The sequence below is a fragment of the Nelumbo lutea genome, chromosome 8, assembly GCF_056320005.1.
Source record: "Nelumbo lutea isolate HS-2025 chromosome 8, American lotus-T2T, whole genome shotgun sequence".
Classification (NCBI taxonomy): Eukaryota; Viridiplantae; Streptophyta; class Magnoliopsida; order Proteales; family Nelumbonaceae; genus Nelumbo; species Nelumbo lutea.
In genome coordinates, this window is record NC_142691.1 from 49,734,075 (window position 1) to 49,761,952 (window position 27,878).

At 37.6% G+C, this 27,878-nt stretch overlaps 1 protein-coding gene across 2 annotated transcripts in view; it reads right to left on the minus strand.

Moving 5' to 3' along the window:
- LOC148844107 (glycosyltransferase BC10-like) overlaps positions 1 to 22,827 on the minus strand; it is a 40,824-nt gene extending 17,997 nt beyond the window's left edge. The window contains exons 1-2 of one of the 2 annotated variants that reach the window (XM_088957497.1): positions 22,532 to 22,827; positions 21,024 to 21,551 (exon numbers count right to left, since the gene is read on the minus strand). In XM_088957497.1, coding sequence (XP_088813623.1) covers positions 21,024 to 21,407 — 384 coding nt within the window. In that variant the 5' untranslated portion in view covers positions 21,408 to 21,551; positions 22,532 to 22,827. Of the gene's footprint in view, positions 1 to 21,023; positions 21,552 to 22,323 lie in introns of both variants that reach the window. The other variant, XM_088957498.1, reaches the window with a different exon arrangement.
- Positions 22,828 to 27,878: the final 5,051 nt, after the last annotated feature.

The following is a 27,878-nucleotide window of genomic DNA, read 5'->3' on the forward strand; positions in this document are numbered from 1 at the left end:
CCCGGTAAGAGCCAGATTTGGATACCTCCCTTGATCCTAACAAACCGGATCGTATCAGAAAAGTCGATCCGTTTAGTTAATGGATCAAATTCAGTTATACCCAAGTCCGATCCGCCACGATCTGATTCAATCCGTTAGTTATGAAATATTATATATTATATATGTATATTGTATATATTATTTACATAATCATATGCTATATTATATATTATAATATTATATAAATAATATAATATATTATTTATATTATATCATCAAGCTTTTTTATTATATATCTAATTGAATTGGATCCGGATCAGATATCCGAAAAAATATTCGAATCATGCTCTTGAAAATCCAGTCAGATTTCTTAATGGATTGGATCAGATATACCCTTTACCGAATCCGATCCTATCTGTTTGCAGCCCTACCGGATGGGCCCTAATCATGTTTTATCATTTTTTGTGTTAATGGGTCCCATTTATAAGGGCTTGTTAATGTTTATTTAAGATGCTAATGAGCTGGCTGCCCTGTTAAGGGCACCTTTGCAATTACACATCTTATTAGAATTAATTAAAAGTAATTAGGGGAAAGAAAGATGACTCATCATACAACTCTTCTCCTCCCTTTTCTTCCATTCTTCTTCTCGCTTGTGTTGAACCTATCTTTGAGTCTTGAGAAACATGCCCAGAATCTTCATTCTCATCCAAGGGTGTTAGAAAAAAGCCTCTTTAGGATGTTTCTAATTAGGAGAAGCCGATTAAGCCTAACTGGTCCGAGAAAGCTGTTAGGGATGAGTCTGATTCAAAAGAGGTAGGCCCAGAAGAAAGCTTGAGAAAGGTCTCTAAAGAGTTTGGGGCAGAAACATGGGATGAGGAGGGAGGCCCAGAAGAGTTCGGTGATGTGGAAGATTGACTTGTGCCTAGCACATTGTAGATGCTTTTGTTGGAAAGGAGTACAGCCGCAGACAGCAGTAGTAATGGGCGTTAAATTCAATGTTCCTAGGCTCAGTTGGACCCAATTCAAATCCTACTGCCTACTCAGATTTGGGCCCCCATTAACAAGCAATCCATTAGGCAAACTAATCAACCTCAAACATACTGGAACTGTGGCTGAGTATCATCGTCAGTTTCAGACCCTCCTTGCAAGAGTATCTTCGGTACGACTAGACCAACAGGTTGACATGTTCACCACAGGGTTAGCGGAAAACTTTGAGGGTGGATGTGGAGATGCAAAATCCCCCCAATCTGGTTACTGCTATGAATTTGGCTCGCGCTTTTGAACGCAAATTGCAACTCAACTGCGGAAGTATCAATATAGGGCGGCCTCAAACAACATGGGCAGCCCCAAACCACTCGGAATGGTTCCATCTTCAACTGCCAGCCAAGAACAAAAACCACAGACGAGCAACAATTCCAGATCGGCATCCAGTGTGGGAAGCAGCATTGTTGCACCCCCTATTAAGCGCTTGTCCAGGGCTGAGATGGTGGAACGCAGGGCGAGGGGACAGTGTTTTAATTGTGATGAACTTTACTCAGCAGGGCACAAGTGCAAGAGACTTTTCTGCCTCTTGGTGGAACAAGAGGAAGATAAGGATGAACCCTCTTCATTGGAACCCGATCCAGGTGGGCAAAATCATTCCCCAACCTCAGTCTATTGTTCGTTCCAAAATTAATCGAGGTGTTGTTGAGGTTCTGGTGGAATGGGCCAGCTTACCATTGGCTAAGGCTACCTGGATTCCTTTGACTGTGTTTCAAGACACCTATCCTAAATTCGAGCTTGAGGACAAGCTATTAGTCCAGGAGGGGAGTAATATCGTGGATGCTTTTGTTGGAAAGGAATACAGCCGCAGACAGCAGTAGTAATGGGCATTAAATTCAGTGTTCCTATTTTATCTCTTAGCTAGATTCAATGTTCCTATCTTATCTCTTAGCTAGATTCAATGTTCCTATCTTATCTCTTAGCTAAATTCAGTGTTCCTATTAATTAGGCAGTAGCATTATTATTTAAAGATAAATGTTGTTAGAAAGTGTTCCTAAAGAAAGACTCTTATCTTCTTGTAATTTCCTATTTAAAGGAGCAGATGATATTCAATAAAATTATCGCTAATTTCAGTCAAGAAAGAGTAGAGGAGAGTTGGTGATCTCTTTAACAAATCACCATAAAGGCGCTAAAGATAGGTTCCTCGAGAAAAGGGAGAAACAAGGGAAAACAAGAAGTTTTCCCCATTAACCGACCTGTGACGAGATCCTATTCACGGGCCCTTAACATAGCATCTGCATCGCGTTGTTGTTGCAGTTGTTGTAAGAGTGATGTGGTTCTCTTGCTTACTTTGTCTTTTGTCAATCTTGATGTTTGGCGGTAGTAGTTTGGGTTTGGGGGTGTTATCTTAACACCTCACTTGAGGTTGTATTCAGTTTCTTTTTTCTTTTTACTTATCAAAAAAAAATCTTTTTCACCTTTTCTTCTTTTCTTTTGGTTATTCTTCTACTTCTTGTTACAAATTTGATTTTCATCTGATGGTTAAGCTCCCAAGCTTCAGTCTCTTGCATGATTTAATTTCTCTACTGATAAATAATCTTTCCTTGACTATATCATTCCTTACATATTGATTACTCTGTCAAATTCGTTGCTCTCTCCCTATACATCCTCTTTCTCCACCTCAACCCATCAGTGTCACCCACCTATCCACATAGGGAAGAACATGGGTCATACAATATTCACTTCATTTTTGAAGCCTCAATACCTGTTTGTGCTTCCAATTTGGTCATTTCTCATTAGAAAGTAACCAAATTCCTCTAGCCTCAATAGAAATGAAATTTATAAGATGTGCAAGGAAAAATTTTACACTTTAAGCTGGCTTTTCCCATATACTACTCAAATTTTTCATCATTTTGCAGCCTTTTCGGCCAAGCCAAACAAGTCTATGTTATGGTCTAAAAATCTTAAATCTCACACAAGAAATAACGATTTTATAATTTTAATTACCTTTAGAATATATTTTATTAGGATGAATGAATGAACAACATTAGTAAATAGGGGGTTCTCGGCTTGCCTCGAAGGAGCCCCTAGCCCAGCCATTAGGTTCAAAAACAAAAAAGTGTAAAAATTTAAGAAGGCACACACCTGGGATGAGGCGCAAGGCGCATTAGGTGTACATCTAGTGTGCCTAGGTGTGCACCTTTTGAAAATGTTGTGTTGAGGACCTAGTCGAGGCGCATAGCCTAAAATGCACCTCGCCTATGTGCCTAGGTGTGCCTTTTTGGTAATTGTACTTGTTTATGTTTTATTATTGTAAATAATCTTATTTAGTTCAGGTTTGAAGTAAGAGAAGAAGAAGAAGAGAAAAAGGAGAATAAGGGTTCGGCAGTAGAGGTAAAGTCACTCACTCTAGTTGACCCACTTAGTATTTATAATGAATAAGTTGAGTTACAAAAAGACAATATTGTCCCTTACAAGTGATGGGACACATAACTTAAACTTGAATAAAACAAACCTTTCACTTCTAACTAGATAAACCAAAAGACCAAAATACCCCTATACTGTCAACTCTAACACACCCCTCAAGCTGGAGAGTATATGTCATATAGTCCCAACTTGTCACATATGTAATCTACTCTACCCCAAGACAACCCCTTTGTAAAGAGATCTGCCCACTGGTTTCCTGAGCTCACATGAGATGTAGTTGTCACTCCACTAATCACTTTTTCTCTTACAAAGTGGCAATCGACTTCAATATGCTTTGTTCTCTCATGAAAGACTGAATTAAAAGAGATGTGTACTGCAGCTTGATTATCACAGTATAATCTCATGGGTTTGTCAACTAAGAATCCCAACTCCTGTAGCAAATTGTTCAACTATACTAGTTCACATGTAATATGAGCCATAGCCCTGTACTCAGTTTCTGCACTTCCATGTTTCCAGATTGCCATAAAGGAAGGTACAATATCTTGTAGTTGATCTCCTATCTAATACAAAACCAGCCCAATCAAAACCTGTATACCCTTCTATCTCAAGAGTTCCTCCACTTTTGCTAGTAGACCACGACCTGGAGCACCCTTTAGATACCTAACAATTCTTAAAACTGCTTCCCAATGAGGAATCCGATGATGTTGCATAAACTAACTCACCATACTTACAACAAATGATATATATGGTGGTGTGATAGTCAGATAGTTCAGTTTTCCCACCAACCTCTTGTACCTTCTAGGATCAACAAATTCTTCACCTGCATCCACAGTCAGCTTAGCATTTGGTTCCATAGGTGTCTCGGCTAGTTTAACACCTAACAACCCTGTTTCTTCAAGTAGGTCAAGGACATATTTCCTCTGACATGTATTCCATGCCTTAACCTTGCAACTTCTATTCCCAGGAAGTACTTTAGCTTGCCCAGATCTTTTATGTTGAAGTGATCCTGAAGGAAGTTCTTCAACCTGTCAATCCCATTACTGTCCCTCCCAGTTATGACAATATCGTCCACACACACCACTAGTAAGATTTTCCCAACTTTAAAGTCATGGTTGAACATAGAACGATCTACCTGACACTTTCATCCCAAAGTTCTTCGCTACTTCACCGAATCTACCAAACCATGCACGTGGAGATTGTTTCAGCCCATAAATTGCCTTTTTAAGTCTACAAACCTTACCATCCTCCCCCTGAGCAACAAACCCTGGTGGTTGCTCTATATATACCTCCTCAATTAGATCACCATGCAAGAAATCATTCTTGATGTCAAGTTGCAAGAGAGGCCAGTCATACATTACTGCTAATGAAATCAATACCCAAACTGAGCTAATTTTAGCCATAGGAGAAAATGTCTCCATATATTCCACATCCATACAACTGAAAATAGCCTTTGGCCACTAACCTGGCCTTTAATCATTCCACACTGCCATTTGGAAGATACTTCACTGTGTAGACCCACTTACATCCAACAACATGCTTACTAGGAGGGAGAGTAGTAAGTTCCCACGTGTGGTTATGTTGCAAAGTAGACAATTCCTCTTCCATTGCTTGTCGACACCCTGGAGAGGTAAGAGCTTCCTGAACAGTTTTGGGACTGGAAACAACAAATAGCAAAGATATAAAATGGCGATAGGAAGCAAAAAGGTGGGCAACTAAAACATAATGAGAAATAGGATGAGATGTACAACTACGTTTACCTTTCCACTATGAAATAGGGAGATCAAGGTCCGAAGGAGGAGGTGCCACCACAGGATCTGTCAACGAGGACTAAATTGGAGAAGGGGCCGGTGCTCTTTTGTGAGTATACACTTGTCGGATTGGTGCATGGGAGAGGAAGGAGAAGAAACAAGAACTACGGGAGGGAAATCCGCAACTGGAACAGGAACCACGGGGAGGGGGTCCTCAACTAGAATAGGAAGGGGAACCATGGGGTAAGGAGAAGGGACCTCCGTACCCGAGAAAAATGGGACTGATTCAAAGAAAGTGGCATCCGAATACACAAATGACTTATGAGAGTTAGGGTTATAGCACTTATACCCTTTTTGAGTCCTAGAGTATCCAAGGAAGATGCATTTAGTAGCACGTGCATCTAACTTGTCTAAACCAGACCCCAAATTTCGAACAAAACAAACACACCCAAAGACTCTCGGGATAAGAGGAAACGAAGACAAAGTAGGAAACAAAACTGAGAAGGGGGATTACTTCTAAGGATAGACATGGGCATCTAATTGATGAGGAAACATGATGTTAGGACAGCACCACTCCAAAAACACTTTGGGACATTCAAATTAAGCATAATGGACCGAGCGATTTCAAGTAGATGTCGGTTTTTCCATTCAGCCACACCATTCTGTTGTGGGGTGTAGGAATAAGAAGTTTGATGAATTATCCCACAGTGCTCCAAGTATTGCCGAAATGGTGTTGAGGTGTATTATTTTGCATTACCAGAGCGAAGAATATTAAATATGAACTCCAAATTGGATACATATTTCAACATAAAATTTTTGAAAAATAGAAAACAATTCACTACGATCTTTCATAAAATAGAGTCATGTCATCCTTGAAAAGTCATCAACAAAAATTACAAAATACTTATAACCATTGTATGACACTACTTTATTTGGACCCCAAACATCAGAATGAACTAAAGAAAAATGACTCAAGACACGATTATCAACTCTTGGACTAAAAGAGACTCTATGGTGTTTCCCAAGCTGACACGACTCACAATCCAATGATGAAAGGTGACTTAAGGACAAAACCAACAACTTTAAAGCCTTGAGAGATGGATGACCAAGTTTGCAGTGCCATTAGAGAGGAGTAAGAGACAACTGAAATGCTACTGGCGGGCCACCACCATCAAGGTAATACAATCCACCTGCCTCATGCCCTCCACCAATCTTCATCACCGTCTTGAGATCCTGAAACACACAAGAAGAGGGATAAAAGATTATAGAACAATTAAGTGACTTGGTTAATCTACTAACAGACATAAGATTAAACAGGAACTTGGGAACATATAAAACAGATGATAAAGATGAGGTAAGATCAACATCACCAACACCACAAATGGGAGTTGTAGAACCATTAGCAAGGGTAACTGTTTGGGATGTGGAAGACTGAGAAAGTGAAGAAAATACATTTGAAGTCCCAGACACATGACCCGAGGCTCCAAAGTCAATGATCCAATGTGAAGGTTTGGAAGCCAAGCAAGTCATACCTGAATGGACCAAAGTAGTTGTGTTCTGCTGAGAAGATGTCTAAAGGAACTTCTAATATACCTCATGTGGTACACTCACCATCTCCTTTCCAGAAGCACGAGTAGATGTAGAGGGAGTCTGATCAGTTTGTTGATTTTCACTAACTATACCACTAGCACTAATCACAGCATGGTTACCCCAAGTGTTGGGTGGACCATGTAAATCATAGTAGAAATTAACAGTGTGCCCCTCTAATCCACAATATGTGCATTTTCTATGTGCATTACTTCTTCCTCTACCACGACTTCCCCTAACTCTCGACCTCCACTACGGCCACCAGAACAATTAAACATAGGACCACCTTGGTTTCCTGGAAACCCACGGCCACCACTTCTATTTCCACGACCTCCCTCTCTAGTCACCACAAAACCAGATCTGTCCGAGAGAGAAGAAGACTTTGTAGACTCAATAGATATCCTACGAAGATGGGCAAACACTTCTTCAAGCGAGGGAAAAGCAGACCCCCCCTAGTATTTGTGCTCGAATAGGTTCATATTCAGCCTTCAGACCCACTAAGAACTTTGTCACATCAAGTTGCTCTTGCTGTTGTTGTTGAACATGAACATCCGATGTCAGAGGATGATATACATTAAGCTCATTTTGAATATTTCTCATGCTTGCATAGTACTCCTCCAAGCTTTGGTTACCTTGCTTCAGATTAAAGTACTCTTGGTACAACAAATATACCCTAGTAGTATATCTTGGCCGAAGTAAAGTTTCTTAGCATGGTCCCAAATTTCTTTAGTTGTATCTAGGAACATAAAATTCACACTGATTTTAGGTTCCATAATATTCCACAACAAGGTCATGATTTGTGCATCATCCTGTTCCCAATCACTGAACCCTAGTGAATCAAAGGAGGATTTCTCCTCTCTCACATGTTTTACCTTTTTCTTGGCTTTTAAAAACACCGCCACAAATTTGGCCCATGGCACATAGTTCCCACAATTCAACTTAACAGATGTCATCTGAACATTTAGGTAATCTGGAGAAATCATAACACCTGTTTTATTGTCACTCCCGTCTCCAGTTGATTCCATCTTACCTAATTCACCTCACTTCACAAAGGAATCACTGTTATAAACAAGGCATTCACCTTCAACTATTCAGCACCACGCCACACACTACTCAACAGAATATAATTATGATCACACTACTGCTGTCATGAATTCAGCATTCAAAAAACCCTACTTCAACTTACATATCTAGGTATAAACAAAAGGAAAAGAGACTTATATGCATACCTATCGATTCACACCACCACATGAATGAAATCTAGACCAAATGAAAGCAATCGCAGTCCACTACTGGGCAAATAAATATTTCTGTTCATACTTATCTACAACCAGCCCTCTTCGTATCACAGAATAGAGAGGAATCTAGTACACCACCACAGCAACCGGAGGCATATTTACCTCCAAGAACAAAAAACGACCACTCCTTTTAGGCCCCTTGTCAAACTTCCAATCTATCTAGAAGTTATTTAAAAAAAAACTGATATGGTTGACGATGAACTCAGGAAGACGAAGGGCAATGAAAAAAGAAAAAAGAAAAAAAAAACTGGTTTCTTATTGCTCTGATACCATGTAAATAATCCTATTCAGTTCAGGTTTGAAGTAAGAGAAGAAGAAGAAGAAGAAGAAGAAGAAGAAGAAGAGAGAGAAAGGGAAGAAGAAGGGTTCGATAATAGAGGAAAAGTCACTCACTCTAGCCGACCCACTTAGTACTTATAATGAATAAGTTGAGTTGCAAAAAGACAATATTGTCCCTTACAAGTGATGGGACACAACTTAAACTTGAAATAAACAGACCTTTCACTTCTAATTAGATAAACCAAAAGACTAAAATACCCATGTACTGTCGACTAACAATTATAAATAAGAGTGGGCAGCAGATGCAAGAGGTTGATTAGACTCCCATCCCATCGAATTCTTTTTCTGTTTTCCTTCTTTATTTTATTCAATACAAGATTAATCTCAGGTTAGTGTACATGGTACGAGAGAACCACTAAACACCTGGGATTGGTTTTAGTTCTCCCCTCTCATCCTTTGCACATAGAGAAGAAGTTTCTGGGTTACTGCAAATGATCTTACCAAGAATAAAGGGTTTCTGTGCTTCGGCTTGGCAGTGTTTCTGTAACTTTTATTGTGGAATCACTTCCTCTACTCAGAAGTTCAAAGTGTTATGTTTGGTGATTGTTACAGCTAAGATCTGAATAGCTTGATGCTGTAGATTGCAGTTAAATGGGTGTACAGTCTACTAATATGCTACAGAAGTGTTCAGATCAGTGATTAGTTGAATCTCCTGTGTTGGCGAGATTGGCAGACTTTGGTTTGATTTTAGACTTGATGAATACAAAAAGACAATGTTGCATAAACCTAATCAATCAAAGAACTTATGTTGGTCATGTATACAGGTGTTTGAAGGCAATCGGTGACTGGTGTATCCATTTAGGAACCAAGTTGATTCTCAAATCTGAAAGTGTCTAAGTGTCTCTCTCTAGCAGTGATAATAAGTCTGGATTGATGATAGATCCAGATTATATTACAGTTTAGATGACTTACGTGAAGTAGAATGGTGAAAACTGTGTACCACAAAAAATCTGTTGAAGTTTTTCATATTGGAAAAGGTAAAACGAAGTACATTAAGGAACCAAAACAAGAAAGTGACTCTACAATCTACATGTTACAATAAATGGATGCAAGTGAATGTTCAAATCATAGCATGGCTATGGAACAGCATGGAGGCAACAAACAGTGTTAATCTCATGTTTCTAGATACAACCAATGAAACTCAGGATCATATGAGACAACTTTATTCAGGCCAGCACAATGTTATAAATTTTTTTTTTTTGAAAGGCAAAGTATAGTATATTGTATTAATCACTGATCAACCTTTATACAAAGAGAAACTGTACAAGACAACCCACCATGGACCCCCAAAAAATTCACCCTCAAAAAAGATGAAAAAGTATCATTTCTAAATACCAAGAATATTTCCTACTTCAAAAAAGAAGAATTTATCAGTTGTATCAAGATTATTTCCTACTTCAACAAGGACAAAAGAGTTTTGAAGAGCATTCTTCCAGTCTTAAGAATCCAAAGAATGAACAAAATGTATACCAGCCCTATCGCCTAATTTGAAAGTGCAACAACAAAGAAAGCACCTTGATGTTGCCAGACTTTTATCTAGTTTTCACTCTAAATACAAGCCTGTTGATGCTCAAATTCTGGGGAACAATGATATTCCATCTCTGTCCAAAGTGTTCTCTCGTATCAGAAGCATGTCTCACACAATGAAAATACTTCTACTTCCAAAAGGTTTGTCATAGGCATGGCTAGAGGAGATGGTAGAGGTGCATGTGTTAGACATGCTTCTTTCTATATTGATAGTTTTAGTAAAATGTTGTTATTGATCAAAAGAAAGTATTATAGGTGTAGATTGTGGGCCTAGAGGTGGCTGTGGTGGTGGTAGAGAAGGAGTAGTTTCTTGCAGTGATGGCAAAAGGTAGTTGGGGCTGGTGGCAGGGGCAGGGAGTTCCACATGAGTGTAGTCACTATGGGTGTGAAGGACAGACAGACTATTAATTTTTTCTCTGTTTTTTTCTTTTTTTTTTTTTTTTTTTTGATGAATCATGAAGAATTTTATTAGGATGAATAAATGAAGTAAACGGACAAGTGGATACAAACCAGAGTTCTCCCAGAAGGCGCAAGTTGCTGCCTTACGAAACAAAGTAAAATTATAATTGAGCCCAGAATAAGTGATCCCTATTCACCCCTTGCTTAGCTAGTAGGTCAGCCAGCCCATTTGCCAATCTCTCCCACTGAACTCTCACTGCAAGATTAGAAGTAAGCCACTTGAATCTCCTTATCTCTCCCCTAAAAGACCAAGTTACTGTCTCTGGTTCTTTTAACTACCCAGTTACCACTTTAGAGTCACCTTCAATGATCAACCTCCAAAAGTTCAACTCTTTAGCAATTTGTGCACCCTGTATAGCAGCTTGCATCTCTGCACTAACTGCATCTCCCACTCCAATTGGGCCAGAGTACAAGGTAACAATCTGTCCCTCTTCATTCCTCCTAAACACACCCCAATTTTTTCCCTGATTTACAAGACCTGCCATCAATATGGACCAATCATGCTTCAGTTGGTGAGAATCCTCCTAATAGTCATGTGGCTCCTACTAATGAGACATCCATTCCAAAGTGTTGGAAAAGAAATGGAGTTGATATCTTCACTGCTGAAGAATATGAAAAACTTTGTCAATTCTCTTATTTCAATAACGCAGCCACCCTGGCCAAATCAGGTATAGCTTGCCTTGCTTCTCATTCTAAACTTCTTGGGCAATAGACTGTAAGGCTTCATATCACATGACTTGATCTCCAAATATGGTTATGTTCTTCTCCCCACCCTCTATACCAGAAATTGTTACCTTGGTCAATGGTACCACATTTTCCATCTCGAGTACTGGCAATGTATCACTTAATTCAAATCTTACTTTGCCTTCAGTTTTATATGTGCCTTGAGTGATGTCATTTCTGACTCTAGTGGAATCCAGCTGATGCAGGGGACTGACGGGGTTGAAGAAAACCCGAAGTGGTGTGGATATCCAGAAATTAGTTGATAGAGAGGTTACGGTTGGGAAAAGCTTGGGCCTGGTATTTTGGGGTGGTGAGGAATTTGCCAGGAAGGCCTTTGAGTTTTTGAAAGAAGTAAAAAGGATGAGAAAGAGAAGAAAAAAGCCTATATTCAGGAGAACAAGGTTTGGGACGAGGGTTTTGCAAACCAGGAGGATGCTGAAAAAGGAGTCTAGGGAATGGAACAAGGAGAAGTTTGGAAAATTGGAGGAGAGAAAAGCTGACTTGATATCTCAAATTGAGGAGACTGACAAGAAAGAAGTGGAGGGCTCTTCAGAAGGTAGTGACAGGGAGTTGAGATGGTCCTTAAAGGAATTAGAGGAGACTTCGCTAAGAGAGGAAATAAGTTGGAAGAAAAAATCCAGAGAGAGGTGGATCAAGGAAGGGGATGGCAATACAAGGTTCTTCCATGCTATTGCAAATGGAAGAAGGAAAAAGAGCTTTATCTCTTCTCTTTTGGTGGGGGAGCGTGAAGTTATAGACCAAAGAGAGATTGCTAAGGCATTCTCGGAGCATTTTCGGTCTATTTATAGAAGACCACTAAATGAAAGATGGGTGGTTGAAGGCATTGATTGGGGCACTTTAGATGAGACTCAAGCATAGTTGTTAAGGCGACGCCTAGGCGTCGCCTTAGGCGGTTTTTCATGGTCGCCTCGCCCAAACGCCGTATGTTTTGCGCACTAGGCGCCCGCCTAGAGACTTAAGCAGGCGCCTACATGCATCTAAAAAATTATTTTCTTTTTAATTTATTAGTGTGATATTTCATTGGTTGTATTCTTTTAAAATAAGCGTGTTACATTGTATCGTTTTAGTATTAAGAGAAATATTATTTTCTTTTCTAAACCCTTGTATCACAAGGGTTTTGGTTCGACTGGAGAGGGAGGAGAACCGAACAGGCGAACACTGCAAGCTCGAGCAGCCCAGCTCCATCTAAGTTGATAACTTTAGTTCTTCTTCTTCTTCTTCTTCTTCTTCTTCTTCTTCTTTTCCAGATTTCAGAGTTTCAGACATTTTTTCCTTTTTTTTCGAAAAAAACAGAGGCTCCGCTAGTCCTCCCTTTCTTCTTTCTCTTCTCAGATTTCAGTCAAAAAAACAAGGGCTCGCCAGTCCACCTTTTATTTTTTTTCGAAAAAACAGGAGCTTCGCCCCTATACTCCTCAGTCCTCCCTTTCTCCACTTCTTCCACCCCATGAGTCCAACTGTTCTCAGTCAGTCACTCTCATTCTCTCAGTCGTCAGTCCACTTTTTTTTTTTTAAAAAAACAGGAGCCCTACTCAATCAGTATTTCAGTCATGATTCACACTTGAATCATCTCAGTTTTTAACAGCCGAAGCTGCCAAACCTACTCTTCTTCTCTTCTTCAATTTTCCTCTAATCTCTTCTTTAATTCTTCTTCTTCTCATTCAATTTTTTTTAAATCATTAATATATATGATTATATGGCTGATCTTTTTTATATGAATGAACTACATGGCTGAAACTTGATTCAGTGATTGTATGGCTGAATTGAATTCTCTTCTTCAAATGTTTTTTATGGCTGAATTACATGTCTGAAACTTGATTCATTGATTTATATATATATACATATATATATATATATATATATATATATATATATATGTATTGTTGAGTGGGGCCTAGTTGTTTTTTATTCTTATTTTAAGCTATTTATTAGAAAGTTGTTGGGCTTTAGGCCCATTAGTTTATGTTTTTAAGTTGTGACTGATCAGTTACATTAGTAGCCGCCCTACTAAGGGCATCCTTGTAATATCTCATCCTTTAAGTTAAGTATAAATATAATGAGGGGTTGGCGGCTAGGGTTAATTCAAGAATCCTGGTTGACTTCCTACTCTTTTCTCCCTCTCTTTTCTTCTCTACTACTGAAATCTTTATCTTCCTCCCCTTATCCTTTCACAAGAAATTCAACTAAATCTACAATAAGTGATTTCTACTTGGTATCAGAGCAGGCCGAAGGTTCCTTGAGTTGCTTCCTCATGCAGCCCTAGATCGGCCAACTGCATGGTGATTTAAGAGGCTGATCGAAGCTCTCAGGTAAGCCTAGTTTTTGGATTTTTTGGTGGATCTGTGTGCCCTGTAGCTGGTCTAGGGTTTCTCATCAAAATCAGAAAAAAAAAATGGAGAAAGGGAAAGAGTCATGTTTCTATTGGACTGTTCAATTTTGACCTAGGAAGTGGTGCCCTAATTTTTTAGGGTTCCTTGGAGCTTTCTGTAAGGGCCGGATCAAGTCCTGCCTGATTTGGAGGCTTCTAGAGAGAGTGGCTGCCTTTTCTCTCTCTTCTCCCGTCCCATAGAAAAGGAATCTTTTGTGGGAAGACAATCTAGGACACCAGAAAGGTGTTGTTGGTTCCAGAAGTGTTTCGTTTGATCTTGTTACATATTTCAGTTATTTTCTTTACATTTTTTGAGAAGCATGGAGGGTCACGAAGTTGAAAATAAGCCCGGGAGTGAAATAGGACCGGTGAGAGGAGGTACTGGAGACCTTTTCGGGACTGGAACCATTACTACAGTTAGGTTGGATGGTGCAAATTACTTAGAATGGTCACAATCTGCAAAGATGGCCATTGGTGCTCGTGGGAAATTAGGGTATATCACTGGTGAGGAAGTGAAACCCGAAACTAGCAACTCCCGGTGGGTACAGGAGAATTATATGGTGATGACTTTGTTGTGTAACTCCATGTTGCCCCATATAGGTAAAAAATTTTATGGGCAAATACAACTAAGGAAATATGGGATGGGGTTGCAGAAACCTATTCACAGAGGGAGAATGTTGCTAGGGCTTATCCGTTGAAAAATCAGATTGTTTCTACAAGGCAGGGAGATAGACCTGTTGCAACCTATTTTTCAGCCCTTAAAACCCTATGGCAGGAGATTGACCATTTAGAGACTTTTGCTTGGGAAACCACTAAGGATACAGCTACCTATCAGAAACATCTAGAGAAGTATAAGGTGTTTGAATTTCTTGTTGGCCTTAATCCTAAGTATGATATTGCAAGACAGCATCTTCTTTCCAAGGACAGTGTTACCCTCTCCCAGGCATATGCCTTTGTGTTAGGGGAGGAGCAGGAGAGATGTGATGATGAAAAATCATGTCTCTTATCAGTCTGCCATGGTGAGTACTGTGAAACCTAAACAAAGTGGAGATCGGGGTGGCAGTGAAATCAAGAAGGAAGATAAAAGAGATTTGATCTGTGACTACTGTAAGAAGCCTAAACACACAAGAGATACTTGCTGGAAGCTTCGCCCACATCTTGTGCCGACTAAACTGAAAAATAAGAAGGGAAATGCACACATGGCAGTTATTGGTGACATTCCAACCCCTCCTACTACAGCTGCTCTGGAGTTCGTTGCAGTTGCTACAGTAAGGGCCAAACTTGAGAGGTATGGGCAACTTTTGAACCAGCGGGATACAGCCGGTTCCAGTTCAACAGCAAGCGGACAACAAGGTACAGGTGGCACTGGTGGAGTCCATTCTACTGTCTTTGCTCACAAAGGTAGTTCACACGTCACTGCAAATTATGTTTCTACTTCAGGTAAGGAGGGACCTCCTTCGATTATAGATTCTGGAGCCTCAGAGCACATGACCCATAGCTCTACTATTTTTGTTTCTTACCAGCTCTGTTCTGGCAGAGATAGGGTCTCCACAGCTGATGGATCCCATGTTCCTATTGCTGGGAAGGGATCTGTCAATATTAGTGATTCTATTTCTCTACCCTCAGTCCTTCATGTTCCTAGATTGAGCACTAATTTGTTATCTGTTAGTAGTTTGATTAAGAACCTAAACTACTCAGTAGTTTTTTCTCCTGGTCATTGTATTTTATAGGATCTGGATTCAAAGAGGACAATTGGGAGTGGTCGTAAAGTGAATGGGATCTACCTCTTGGATGTTCTTCCTCCTCATCAGAGTCATCATGTCAGCAGGGATAGTGAGTCAGGGTCTGCGGGTCAAATTATGCTTTGGCATAATCGTTTGGGCCATTTACCTTTTTCTTCTTTGTGTCTTTTGTTTCCAAAACTTTTTGAGTCTGTTAGTTTGTCAAGTCTGGAGTGTGAAGGTTGTCAACTTGGAAAGCATTGTAGACATTCATTTAAACCTAGTAATAAAAGGTGTTCTTCTTCTTTTGATGCTATTCATTTGGATGTGTGAGGACCTTACCATGTTCCTTCTATGGGAGACTATCGGTATTTTCTCTTATTTGTGGATGATTTCTCACGATACTCTTGGATTTACCTGATGAGATCCCGCAATAAAGTACCACCCTTGGTGAGGCAATTTCATCAGATGGTGCTAACACAGTTTGGAACAAGAATAAAGGTGTTCAGGTCAGACAATGCCAGGGAATATTCTGAAAAACACCTTGCTTCACATCTGTTAGAATATGATGTTGTCCATCATAGCAGTTTTCCCTACAGTCCACAACAGAATAGTGTTGCAGAAAGGAAGAACAGACACATTGTTGAGATTGCAAGAAGCATGATGATCACATCTACAATTCCAGTTCGGTTTTGGGGTGATGCAGTTCTCACAGCAATATATCTAGTTAATAGGGTGCCCTCTAGTATACTTGGATTCAACGCCCCATTCAGTCACATTTTTCCTGAGGGGGAGATGTTTCATATTCCTCTCAGGGTGTTTGGGTGTGTCTGCTTTGCACATGTCCTTGGTCCTCACCGCTCAAAGCTTGATCCCAAGGCAAAGAAGTGTGTCTTCCTTGGATATACAGAAAATCAGAAAGGGTAATGCTGTTATGGTCCAGTCTCTAGGAGCCAGTATGTTACCATGGATGTCACTTTTTTTTAATCCACGTACTTCTTTTCAAAGAATCCTTCTCAGGGGGAGTGCTTTGGGGAAGTGAGTCAACAGTCTATTCCTCTCCCAGTTCCAGTCCTTGTGTCTACTCCTGTGGTTGACCATCCTGTGTCACCTACCTTACCACCTCCTTTGCGTCCTACTTCTTAGCATTACTTACTACAAAGATTTCACAAGGAGGTTGATTCCACTACAGCAGAACTCACATCACTTCCTGTCGATTCCTTGGAGACTCTAGATTCGGCCGACATGGATTCAGGTATTCCTCTTGGTCCTGCTATTGTTTCAGTTCCCATTGGTTCTACTAGCCCTATTACAGATAACCTTGATCTTCCTATTGCTCTCAGAAAAGGGAAGAGAAAGTGTACTACTCATTGTATTTCACAGTACTTATCCTACAGTGGACTTTCTCCTTTCGTGTTTTTCTTCCCTCTCTTGACTCAGTGTCTATACCCAAGGGTGTTAGTGAGGCTCTCTCCAAACCTGAGTAGAAGACAGCTATGAAGGAAGAGATGGCAGCTTTGATTAAGAATCAAACATGGGACATTGTGGATCTACCAGAAGGCAAGGAGACAGTTGGGCACAGATGGGTTTACACGGTAAAATATAAGGCAAATGGAAGTATAGAAAGGTACAAGGCAAGACTTGTTGCAAAAGGGTACACATAGACCTATGGTGTTGATTACTTAGAGACCTTTGCACCGGTTGCAAAGATGACCTTTGTATGGATACTTTCTCTTGCTGCCTCATACTCTTGGCCCTTGTTTGAACTTGATGTGAAGAATGCTTTCCTAAATGGGGATCTGCAAGAGAAAGTGTATATAAATCTTCCTGCTGGCTTTTACAGTGATACTGAAAAGGGAAAGGTATGCATGCTTAAGAAGTCACTTTATGGTTTGAAACAATCTCCCAAAGCATGGTTTGACAGATTCAAAAAGCCTTGATTGCTTTTGGATACACTCAGACTCAATCCGATTATACCTTGTTTGTGAAGCGCAGGGGATCATTGGTGTCCGTCCTAATTGTTTATGTGAATGATATTGTTGTCACGGGGAATGACCTAAGTGAGATTGATTATCTAAAAAGGAATCTACATAAAGAATTTGAAATCAAGGATCTTGGAGAACTGAGATACTTCCTAGGCATTGAAGTTGCAAGATCAATACATGGAATTTTTATCTCTCAAATGAAGTATGTCTTGGATCTTCTTCAAGAGACAGGGAAGCTTGGAACGAAGGCAATTAGTACCCCTATTGATCAGAACCATAGAATCAATGCATCAAAAGGTGAACCAGTAAAGGACAGTGGGAGATATCAGAGACTTGTGAGTCGGCTGCTATACTTGTGTATGACAAGACCAGACATTTCCTATGCAGTAAGTGTGGTAAATCAATACATGCATGCTCCACGAGTCCAACATTGGGAGGCAGTTGATAGGATTCTTGCTTATCTGAAGGGACACCCGAGCAGAGGCATATTATTTACTGATCACGGACAGTTGAAACTAGAGGCTTATACAGATGCAAATTGGACAAGATGTCTTGATGACAAGAGATCAATTTCAGGAGTGTGCACCCTTGTCGGGGGTAACCTTGTCTCATGGAAGAGTAAGAAACAAACGGTGGTGGCAAGATCAATAGGGGGAAGAACCTATGATGTTATACTGTGATAACCAGGCAACAATTAACATTGCCCATAACCTAGTCCAGCATGACCGAACTAAGCACATTGAAGTGGATAGACATTTTATCAGAGAAAGAGTAACTTCTAGAGAAGTTTGTCTTCCATACATTGCTTCTGATCTGCAGTTCGTGGATGTTCTCACAAAAGGTGTTGCAAAGAACAAGCTGGAGCATGATCTACGCAAGTTGGGAATGTGTGACATTTACTCCCAACTTGAGGGGGAGTGTTGAGTTGGGCCTAATTGTTTTTTATTCTTATTTTAAGCTATTTAGTTATGAAGTTGTTGGGCTTTAGGCCCATTAGTTTATGTTTTTAAGTTGTGACTGTTCAGCTACATTAGTAGCCGCCCTACTAAGGGCATCCTTGTAATATCTCATCCTTTAAGTTAAGTATAAATATAATGAGGGGTTGGCAGCTAGGGTTAATTTGAGAATCCTGGTTGACTTCCTACTCTTTTCTCCCTCTCTTTTCTTCTCTACTACTGAAATCTTTATCTTCCTCCCCTTTTCCTTTGACAAGAAATTCAACTAAATCTACAATCAGTGATTTCTACTTATATATATAGTTAGTTAGTTAGTTTAGACTCCTTTTATTGATAATATTTTATATTTTTAGCTTTTTATATGAAATTTATACTCATTTGAATGATTCATAGTGTTAATAGTTAGTGTACATGATTGCTAGTTAGCACACAAAACCAATAGAATGACTTAGAAAAGCATATATAGAGTAAAAACTCAATAAAACAAACATTTTAAAATTCCAACGCCTAGGCGCCTGGGTGCCCTATGGTTGCCTAGCCTCGCGTAGGCACCTTGAAAACTACGGACTCAAGTGCATTTTTCAGAAAGGAGGTTTGAGGAGGAGGAAGAGTGTTTTCTATGAATAGATCAAAAGCTCCAGGGCCCAATGGATTTACAATGGCTTTTTATCAAGATTGTTGAGACATAATCAAAGATGATCTTCTCGGAGTGTTTAGGGAGTTTTATAGAAGAAGGGTTATTACTCCAGATATAAACTCTACGTTCATAGTGTTAATCCCGAAAAAGAAAATTGCTAAATAGTCGGGGACTTTAGACCCATTAGTCTAATCACCAGTATCTACAAGGTAATAGAAAAGGTGTTGTCTTTGAGGATTAAGAAGGTGATTCCCCAACTTATTTCACAATCTCAAGGAGCCTTTGTACAAGATAGGCAGATAGTTGATCAGATTCTGATTGCAAATGAATGTGTGGAGGCTCGAAGGAGATTAAAGAAAAAGGGAGTGACAATCAAGTTGGATTTTTCTCCTTTCTTCTCTTCTTCTCTTCTTCTCTTCTCTCTTCTATATCCTCTAATTCTAACAGAATTCTAGTGCAGGTCTGACCTTTATCAGTTTCCATTGTTGAATTTAATTATAGTGTTAGATTGTAAGTCATGTGAACTAATAAACACCACAGTTTCTTTTGTTCCAAGGGTCAATAGTAGAGTCATTAGTCCTTTTGATCTTGTTCATTCAAATGCTTAGAGTCCTAGTCATATTTCTTTTTAAAATGGGTTCAAGTATTTTGTAAGCTTTAATGATGGCTATTCAAGGATGACATAAATTTATTAAATAAAAGATCGTTCCAAGTTATTCTTTATATTTCTCACTCTAAAATTCAAAATCGATTTGGTACTTCTATAAAGGATTTTCATTTTGATAATGTTGAAGAGTATTTTCATAGCACATTTTAGCCTTACTTTGACTCTCATGGTACTATTATTCATTTAATCTTCTTATCCATATGCACCACAACAAAATGGTATGGCTGAAACAAAGAGTCGTCATCTTCTTGATACTACTCAAGGATTATTAATTCGAATGCCTATTCCTCCTCAAGTATTTTGGTTGTGTATGTTTTGTATATAAAGCTTGGTCCAGGTTTTAATAAGCTTGATACTCAAGTTGTGAAATGCATTTTTCTTGGCTATTGACTCAAAATATTACAAATGTTATAATCTTACATTACATAAGTCTTTTATTTTTCTAAATGTCACCTTTTATGAGATCATACCTCTCTTCTCTAGGAAAGAGTCATTTTCTGAAGTTAATGAAGCTATTTGCTTCCTTCTTTGGTTAAGTCTATTGATGTTCTTCCTACTACTACTATTGAGCCTAAGTGGTCACCAATTGAAATTGTCTTCCAGGCGAAGGACAAGAGCTCTAGTTCAGGTTCCTATCACTCTATCATCAACCTCACCATTGGTAAATCCATCAGATGTAAATCTCCCTATTACTCTTCGCAAAGGTAAGCATCCCTATACTAGTCATCCCATATCCAAGGTTCAAAATATCAACACAATACACCCAATACGGGGTGTATCATATCAGTTTGAGGCTAGGCAACATATGGCATGTGTGGAATGACCAACATTGATGCCATTTGTCCCATGCAAACTTGTAACAGTCATTATCAGCCAATATATATATATATATATGATGCACCATCAATTGTGCCTTATTAGTCTTTTGAATTTCAAACAAAACACATTAATCACCTTCAAATCCCATCATTACTCTCTTATTAAATATAGGTTACAAAAAAAATCAAGTTTTATGCTAATAACAATGTTTTTTTATCAATGCTAATAACAAGATTTGACCCACACACCCTTTAAGTTTGAAGAATGACTATGGCCAACTCCTAATGCTATGCAAATAATTAACATAAAACAAGTATTATTTATTGTGACAAATACATGCATTTCAAATAAATAGTATAATATATATTATGTTCAGCCAAAATTTAAATTAAAAGTATCACTAAAATTAGTATTTGTAAATATTAATAAAATGAATGATCTATCAAATCCATTAATCCATATTTATGTGAAAAGTGATATTTAGTTTTTTGATAGCTTACAAAATAGAATACTAACAACACAATAGTTATTTTAGTAATTAAAATTTATGAATTTTCCTTTTTTATTGGGCTCATTTCTAATTTTGTTTCTTTTTTATGCTGTTGGGGGAGTTAAGACAGTTTACCTCCCCCTCTTTTGTAATTAAAGCTTCATTGTCTTAATAAAATTTGCCATCATTGATCAAAAAAGAAAGAAATGAATGTTATGAATCAAAAAAAAAAAAAAAAGAATACATACATTTAGTACAAGAATGAATTAATATAAACAGTAAGAAAGAACTTACACGAAAGAACATATCCCAGAGCTTTTCAAAAGGCAAAGTACCAGGAGTCAAGAACATGAAAGCAATTTTGGGGTTCCTAGATTGGAGAGGAGTCATCTTTAAAATATCCTTAATGAAAACATGAGAAGCCAGCTCATCATCAGTAAGTTCCCTGGCAGGAGTAGGTGGAAGCCATTCGGAGAAAGACTTACAACCACGTGAAGAAAATATGTAACAGGCTGCAAAACCTCGTGATGGATAAATATAAGCGCCAATTAGTAACATGCTCACCAAAGAAACCAATACAATTATCCACATGGGCCTTTTTAAATGAGGCCGGTGGCGCGGCGCAGGCATGATTTGCAAATCTCCAATGCCTAGTCGCCACGCCTGAGATGCCTTCATTTAGAGTAATCTCATCAGAACTTCAGACCATCTTCCTTCTTCTGTAGAAGTCTAAGAGCATCTTAGACTAAGTATAAATGGATCTAGCAGTCTGCAGCTTCAACAACAGAGCTTCAATCAACTAAGCTGGAAAGGAATCTGAAACTGTGAAACAAAGGGCACTCTATTAGCAGTTTGGACTTGTGAACTGCACGCTTTCAAAAGCTTAATAATTCTCCATGAAAGAGAAAATCCTAGTTTTGCTTGTTCGTATGCATGCAATCAAACAGATGTTTCTCCAAGTTATTTTGTCAAAACAAAAAGCAGATTGCAAGAATCATCCTAACCAATGTGCTCAATTGTAAACCAGTTATGAGAAGTACTGCAGATGCAGTGCAAAGGTTAACATTATTTCTATAAAACACAAACAAATCAAGCAACGAAACACTTGCGGTTTTTATCATTATTTAAATCAAATAGAAAAAACGGTTCGAAATCAGTTGATGAAAAAAGGAAACGACAAACAAAAGAGAAAGACATATAAAATGCTTCAAATCTAAGTTTCTCGAATCGCATAATCCAACTGGAATTTTAAAAAGTGACCACAGTTGCAAGAAAAGTCAAAAACAATCCTACCAAACCAAAACTACCAATCAAGATAATTAATTAAATTCAAAAAGGAAAAATCCACCACTCATACGCTTAAGCTACCCAACCAACCCACTGCCAAATAGAATTCAAATTTCTACCACGATTCGCCATCAAGGAATCTCAAGTTTATCCCTGACCCTGATTTCCTATCTCACAAACAGAGAATGAAAACAAAAATCCAAACTACAACGAAATGCCATTAGAAATCCCATTAGAAATCGTTAAAATAAGAACCGCCAACATTTCCGGGCATCCCTACACAACACAGTCCAGCTCGGAGCCACACCTCAATGTCCTCACGACGAAAACGCAGAGCTTCCAGCTCAGGAAACGAATCTCAACCCAACCAACACCGATCGACAAACACACCAACAAGAACCCGCCAAAACCCACCCATCCACACCTCCAGGAGCTCAACAATTCAACGTGCAAACGAATCCAACACTCGGAATTCAACAGCCAACAAGCAAATCAAGGCAAATGACCAGTCCTACCTGATCACGCCAGCTCAAATGAACCCCCGGAGATCTCCAACTCCCAAACAGGAATGTCGATTCCAAGATCTACAGACAGAACTTCTCGTAGAGATCTTAGCTCTGTCACAAGATCTAGGGCACAAAAGAAGAAAGCAAAAGAGAGATGAACCAAAACAAAGCCAGATTAAAAAAGAGTTCTTGTTCTTTATTTTATTTCTCGTAATCGATTCGTCTTCTCTCTCTCTCTCGCTTTCACAGTCGAAGCAGAAGTTGCGCTCGGTTCCAAAATGCAGACAAAGAACACTTCAGACGGCGAGTTATAATAAAGCATTTATTGTTTATAAGTATTTACGTGGCTAGTTTGTATTCTTTTCTACGTATACGTATACGGCCTGCCTCCGTATAAATACACCTCTCTAATGTTATTGACTTTTCTTAATTCATTTGAAATTACCATTAAACCCTTGTTCGTTTTGGAAAGTTCTTGTAAGCTTTCCCTTTTTCTTCTTTTTCTTTTTCCACTACCCACTTCTTTTCCCTTTCCCATTTCCCTTTTCCCTTTTCCTTGTAAGTTGCTTTGCATTTTATTTGTCGTGAATTACCATATTGCCCTCGATGAAGATTACTAAGGCTATGTTTGGGTTGATAGAAGGATTGTTTTCAAAACCAGACTGGAAAACTGGTAACTGGTTAGGTGATCGATTCCAGTTTTTTCCAAAACCAGATTTTTGCTAAAAGAACATTGATTTGATCAGCAAACCACTGATTCAGGCGGTTGAACCGTTCGAACCATTCAAACCGTTCAATGATTTTGACTGTTTTTTTATTTATTTTTATTTTTTTGTCAAAACAGGCCATCTATTCGATTTGAATGGTCGGACCATTCGACCCAGGAACCGGACCCCTAATAATTCATTGTCTGGGTCGGTTTAAAAAACCTTAAATAGAAGAAAAGAAACAAAAATACAATCAGACGGTTGAGGAGTTCTTTAGAATTTTTGTGAAATTCTTAAAGGACTTCCTCTCAATTTTCTGCCTGTCTACCCCATTGTTGTCAGGTAGAGAGATAATATAGCCAATCCTAGGTTGCAAACGGTGTCCGTTTGAACCCAATACTATGCAAATTTGAATCCAAATTCCATCCATTTGCTGCACCCCTTTCAAATTTGAATCCAATCAAGGCAATCCAAATTCTATCTACATGAAATTAATATGTATCTATTCTTATAATTGGTTTAAATGCTTTGTGTTTAGGTTCAATTCCCATAGGAGTTGTCTTCAAGCTATTTAATTCATGGTATATAATATCAAAATTTGTTTTATCAATAATGCATAATATTGTTGTCATTTTTAGTTTCACTTATTAACTATAGATAAGATTCAATTTCAATTCGAATATCTATTAATCAAATTTGGGTCGACTACATCCGATCCATTTGCAACCCTAACAAAACCATTTTACATCTATATATGGAGAGTAAAAGCTAGATTTATAGCTGGCAAGGGCTTTTGATTTGATGGAGAGAGAGCATTTAGGATTCCTATAAGCCATAAGCTATGTTTCAATGTGGAAGATTTTTAGGGTTCTACCCTAAGAACCTAACCAGTCCAACTTACAAAGCCCTACCCTCTAAAAGAACTCCTTTAGAAAGAGAATCTTAGACCACATTTAGATAAGCTTTTGCTTTTTGAGCTTTGGACTGTAGAAAACAAAAATAAGCTAAAAAGTTTTAGAATGTTTGGTAACAGTTGCTTTTGAAAGATAACAATATAAAGCACAAAGCCTATTAAAAACACAAACCCTCAAGCTTATTTACTCTTAAGAAGCTTCTGTTTTCTCTTTTAGTTTGTCACAAAAGAATAATTTCTAAAACAAGATGTGTAATTATTGTGAAGGAAATTTGTCGCTTTCCCTAAAATGTTAGTCTTGTCATTTATTAGGTGGTCCTTTTGCTAAGGGATGCCAATGAACCTAGCTTGCTAATATCATTTGTGAAATTAGTTCATGTAAGTTGAGCCTTAGTCCATTTTAGGGGGTGTTTGTACATTATGGCTTTGCATTTTGGATTAATTAATACAAATTTATGAGAAATATGCAGTGCCATATCATATATGAGTGTCATTTAATTAAAAAAAAAAACATGTATTTGAGAAAGTGTCAATTTGAAATTTTAGGCAGAAATAGATACTTGTATTGATCAAATGTTTAAGGTAAAAAAAAAAAAAAAAAAAAAAAAAAAAAAACTCACACAAATTTGTATTGACCCACTTAAAACACAACAACAACGCAATACCACTGTACCAAACACCTCCTTAGTTAATGTGGCTGGCTTTGCTTAAGTTTGTTATCTGTACAAGGTTCAATGTATTGATAATTGTGGCACTGTATCACACAACAGTATTAATGTTTGGAGCCATTGTGTTTTTTCAAAAAAAAAATGGTAGTGAGTTTTTTGCAATTTTTGAGAAAATGTTTATATATGCAGGGTGTAGTTTAGTTCCATTGATGTTTTATGAGAAAAATGGCACCATGCATAAACATCAGCCACCATACCAGAAAACACTATGAGAAAAGATAAAAAAGAAACCGTCAAAAATGATGTTTTTGAGATGCACCATTTTTTTTCTTGAGAAAACAGTGAAATTTTTTTCTTGTTTTTTGAAAAAACAGCTAACCAAACAACATATACCAATGTGTTTTTTGTCATTTTCTCAAAACTTAACGTGACTTTGACATGACACCATTTTCTCAAAAAAATGGCAATGAAACCAAACACCACCTAAATTTTTCAATATAGAAGGTGTCTGTTCTTTGAACCATGGCTCTGTATTTTAGGCATAACCAATTTAAGTGAAAATGATTATAACTAATTTAAAGAACCGATCAAACAAAGACAAACTAAATGGCCCTCAAATTTGGTAAGTGTATGGCAATCCTCCTAAAAGGCTGCATTTGGCATTCCTTATTTTAAGGAGTTATCTCCTTTTTGCTGTTAAAATGCCTCTTTCAATACTGATATATATATATATATATTTTATCACAAGGTGCCCACCAGCTGGTTGGTAAGGTTTCCAAATGGTTTGTGGAGACTTGAGATCAAATCCCACCTGCACTTGGATTGGGGGATGGGCTACCTCATTACATAGCCCTTAAAAAAAACAAAAAACAAAACAAAACAAAGACAAAAACAAATAAACGAACAAACACTAAATTTTTAATTGTAAAAAGAAGATAATGTCCTTAAAATAAGGAATGCCAAATGCAACATAAATCTAAGCTTACCACCTTATATGGCTCATAAAGAACTTCATGGTCCAGCCTAATCCCAAACAAAGCTTATTTCATTGTACTATTACATTGAGAGAATGAGAGTTGCATCAGTTGTGAATAAATGCTGTATCACCTATCAGTGTTTAGACAAACATGAGGCCTCAATCTCCTACAAATCCAAGCAGCTGTTCAAGTGTCCATACATGTTTACACCATATAATGCCAGCCTACTCTCGTTATTCCACGGTTTTGAACTTCTGAACCTTTTATAGAACATTTTCTTTTAGATAATCATCAGATGACTTTTTAACTACCTAAAGGGTCAATATTGGAGGGCCAAGAAAAGTGTCTATAATCAACCCATCACACTATTGTTTGGTCCCGGAAGATCTTGACATAGACGATTTAAGACCAGGAAAAAAAGTAGGGACGTAAACGGATCAAATTCGAATTGGATTAGGTAATATTCGAATCTGAATCTAATTAAATATTCAAATATTTGATTCGATTCGATTTGAATTTGACTAATTAATTATTTTAGGTAATTAATAAGTATATAAAATAAATATTTTATTTATATGAAATATATAAATTATTTATATAATTTAATTATTATATATAAATTATATAAAATACTTAAAAATTTTATATATTATATATAAGAATTAAATAATCGGTTGAATTCGGATATTTATTGAATCAAATTAGGTCATATCCGAATTTGAATCCAATTAACTATTCAGTATGAATAGGATATACAAATTCAACCAGTTAGATATTTGAATTATCCGAATTCTATTCAATCATGTCAAATCTTGAATTCGAAATTAAATTTTCAAATACCGTTGACACCCCTAAAAAAACATAATTTGTCTCATGTTGACTTGTACCTATTAGGGCTGTTCATAACAAGACCCAAACCGACCAAACCGACCAACCCGGTCCGATCCAACCTGAGTTGGTCGGTTTTTCTTCAGCACCGATTGGTTTCGGGTTACAAAAAAACATAAACCGATGGTTCGGTTCGGTTTCGGTTTTCATGTGTGAAAACCGAACCCGAACCGACTTAGATATATATTATATATACATATATATATATATATATATATATATATATATATATATATATATATATTATGAAATATACATATTATATATAAAATTTCTGATATATAAAATATCAGTTTTAATCCATTAAATCATTTTTAATTTCCAGGCATCCAGCCTTTGCTTTCTTAGACTTGAATCCTTTACAGTTCACACCGAAAGAATCATTCACAAAACCAACCCAAACCAATTCAAACCGACCGAGTCGGTTTTACTTAGTACTAGGTCAGTTTCGGTTTCATTTCTAGGTAAACCGACCAGGTCGGGTCGGTTGGAAAAATGCCAGTAAACCAACCCAACTCGACCCGTGAACAACCCTAGTACCTATTGCAATGTAATTTTATTTGCATTAATACAAATGAAAAGGTTGATTAAGTAAATAAGTTGTAAAATATATGGGATGTTTTAGTAAAATGAAAATTACAATGTAGGTTTAAGTAAATATATAAAACTGTAATGTTTTATATTTTCAACTTTTTTAAATAATTAATAATTATTCATATTTTATATATCATTTTTAATAATTTTTTATAATACAAAAATAACAACAATTAATTTCAATTAGGTTTATTCAACAAACTGATGAAATTGACCAACCCGATCAACTCAACCCGAGTTGGTTGGTTTTCTAGTATTTTAGGTCAACTTAGGTTCAAAATTCTCCCAATTCGACCAAGTTGGATTAGTTTTTGGCCATTTGTAAATTGACCAAAATCGAACAACCTAACCATGCATATAAATTAATATTTTATATTTTAAATATGGAAAAGTGGGAAATTTCTCATTTTTCTTAGTCTAAAATGTTATATATCATAAATCTAATTTTTTAATTTATTTTTTAGTAATTGAATTATAGTTTTTAAAATTTAATTTAATTTTTAAGTTTAAATCTTTTGAACCAACGAACTAAACCAAAAAAATGACTGAAGCCGATACAACTTGAGTGGGTCGATTTTCACAAAAGGTCAATTGGTTTCAGCTGACCAA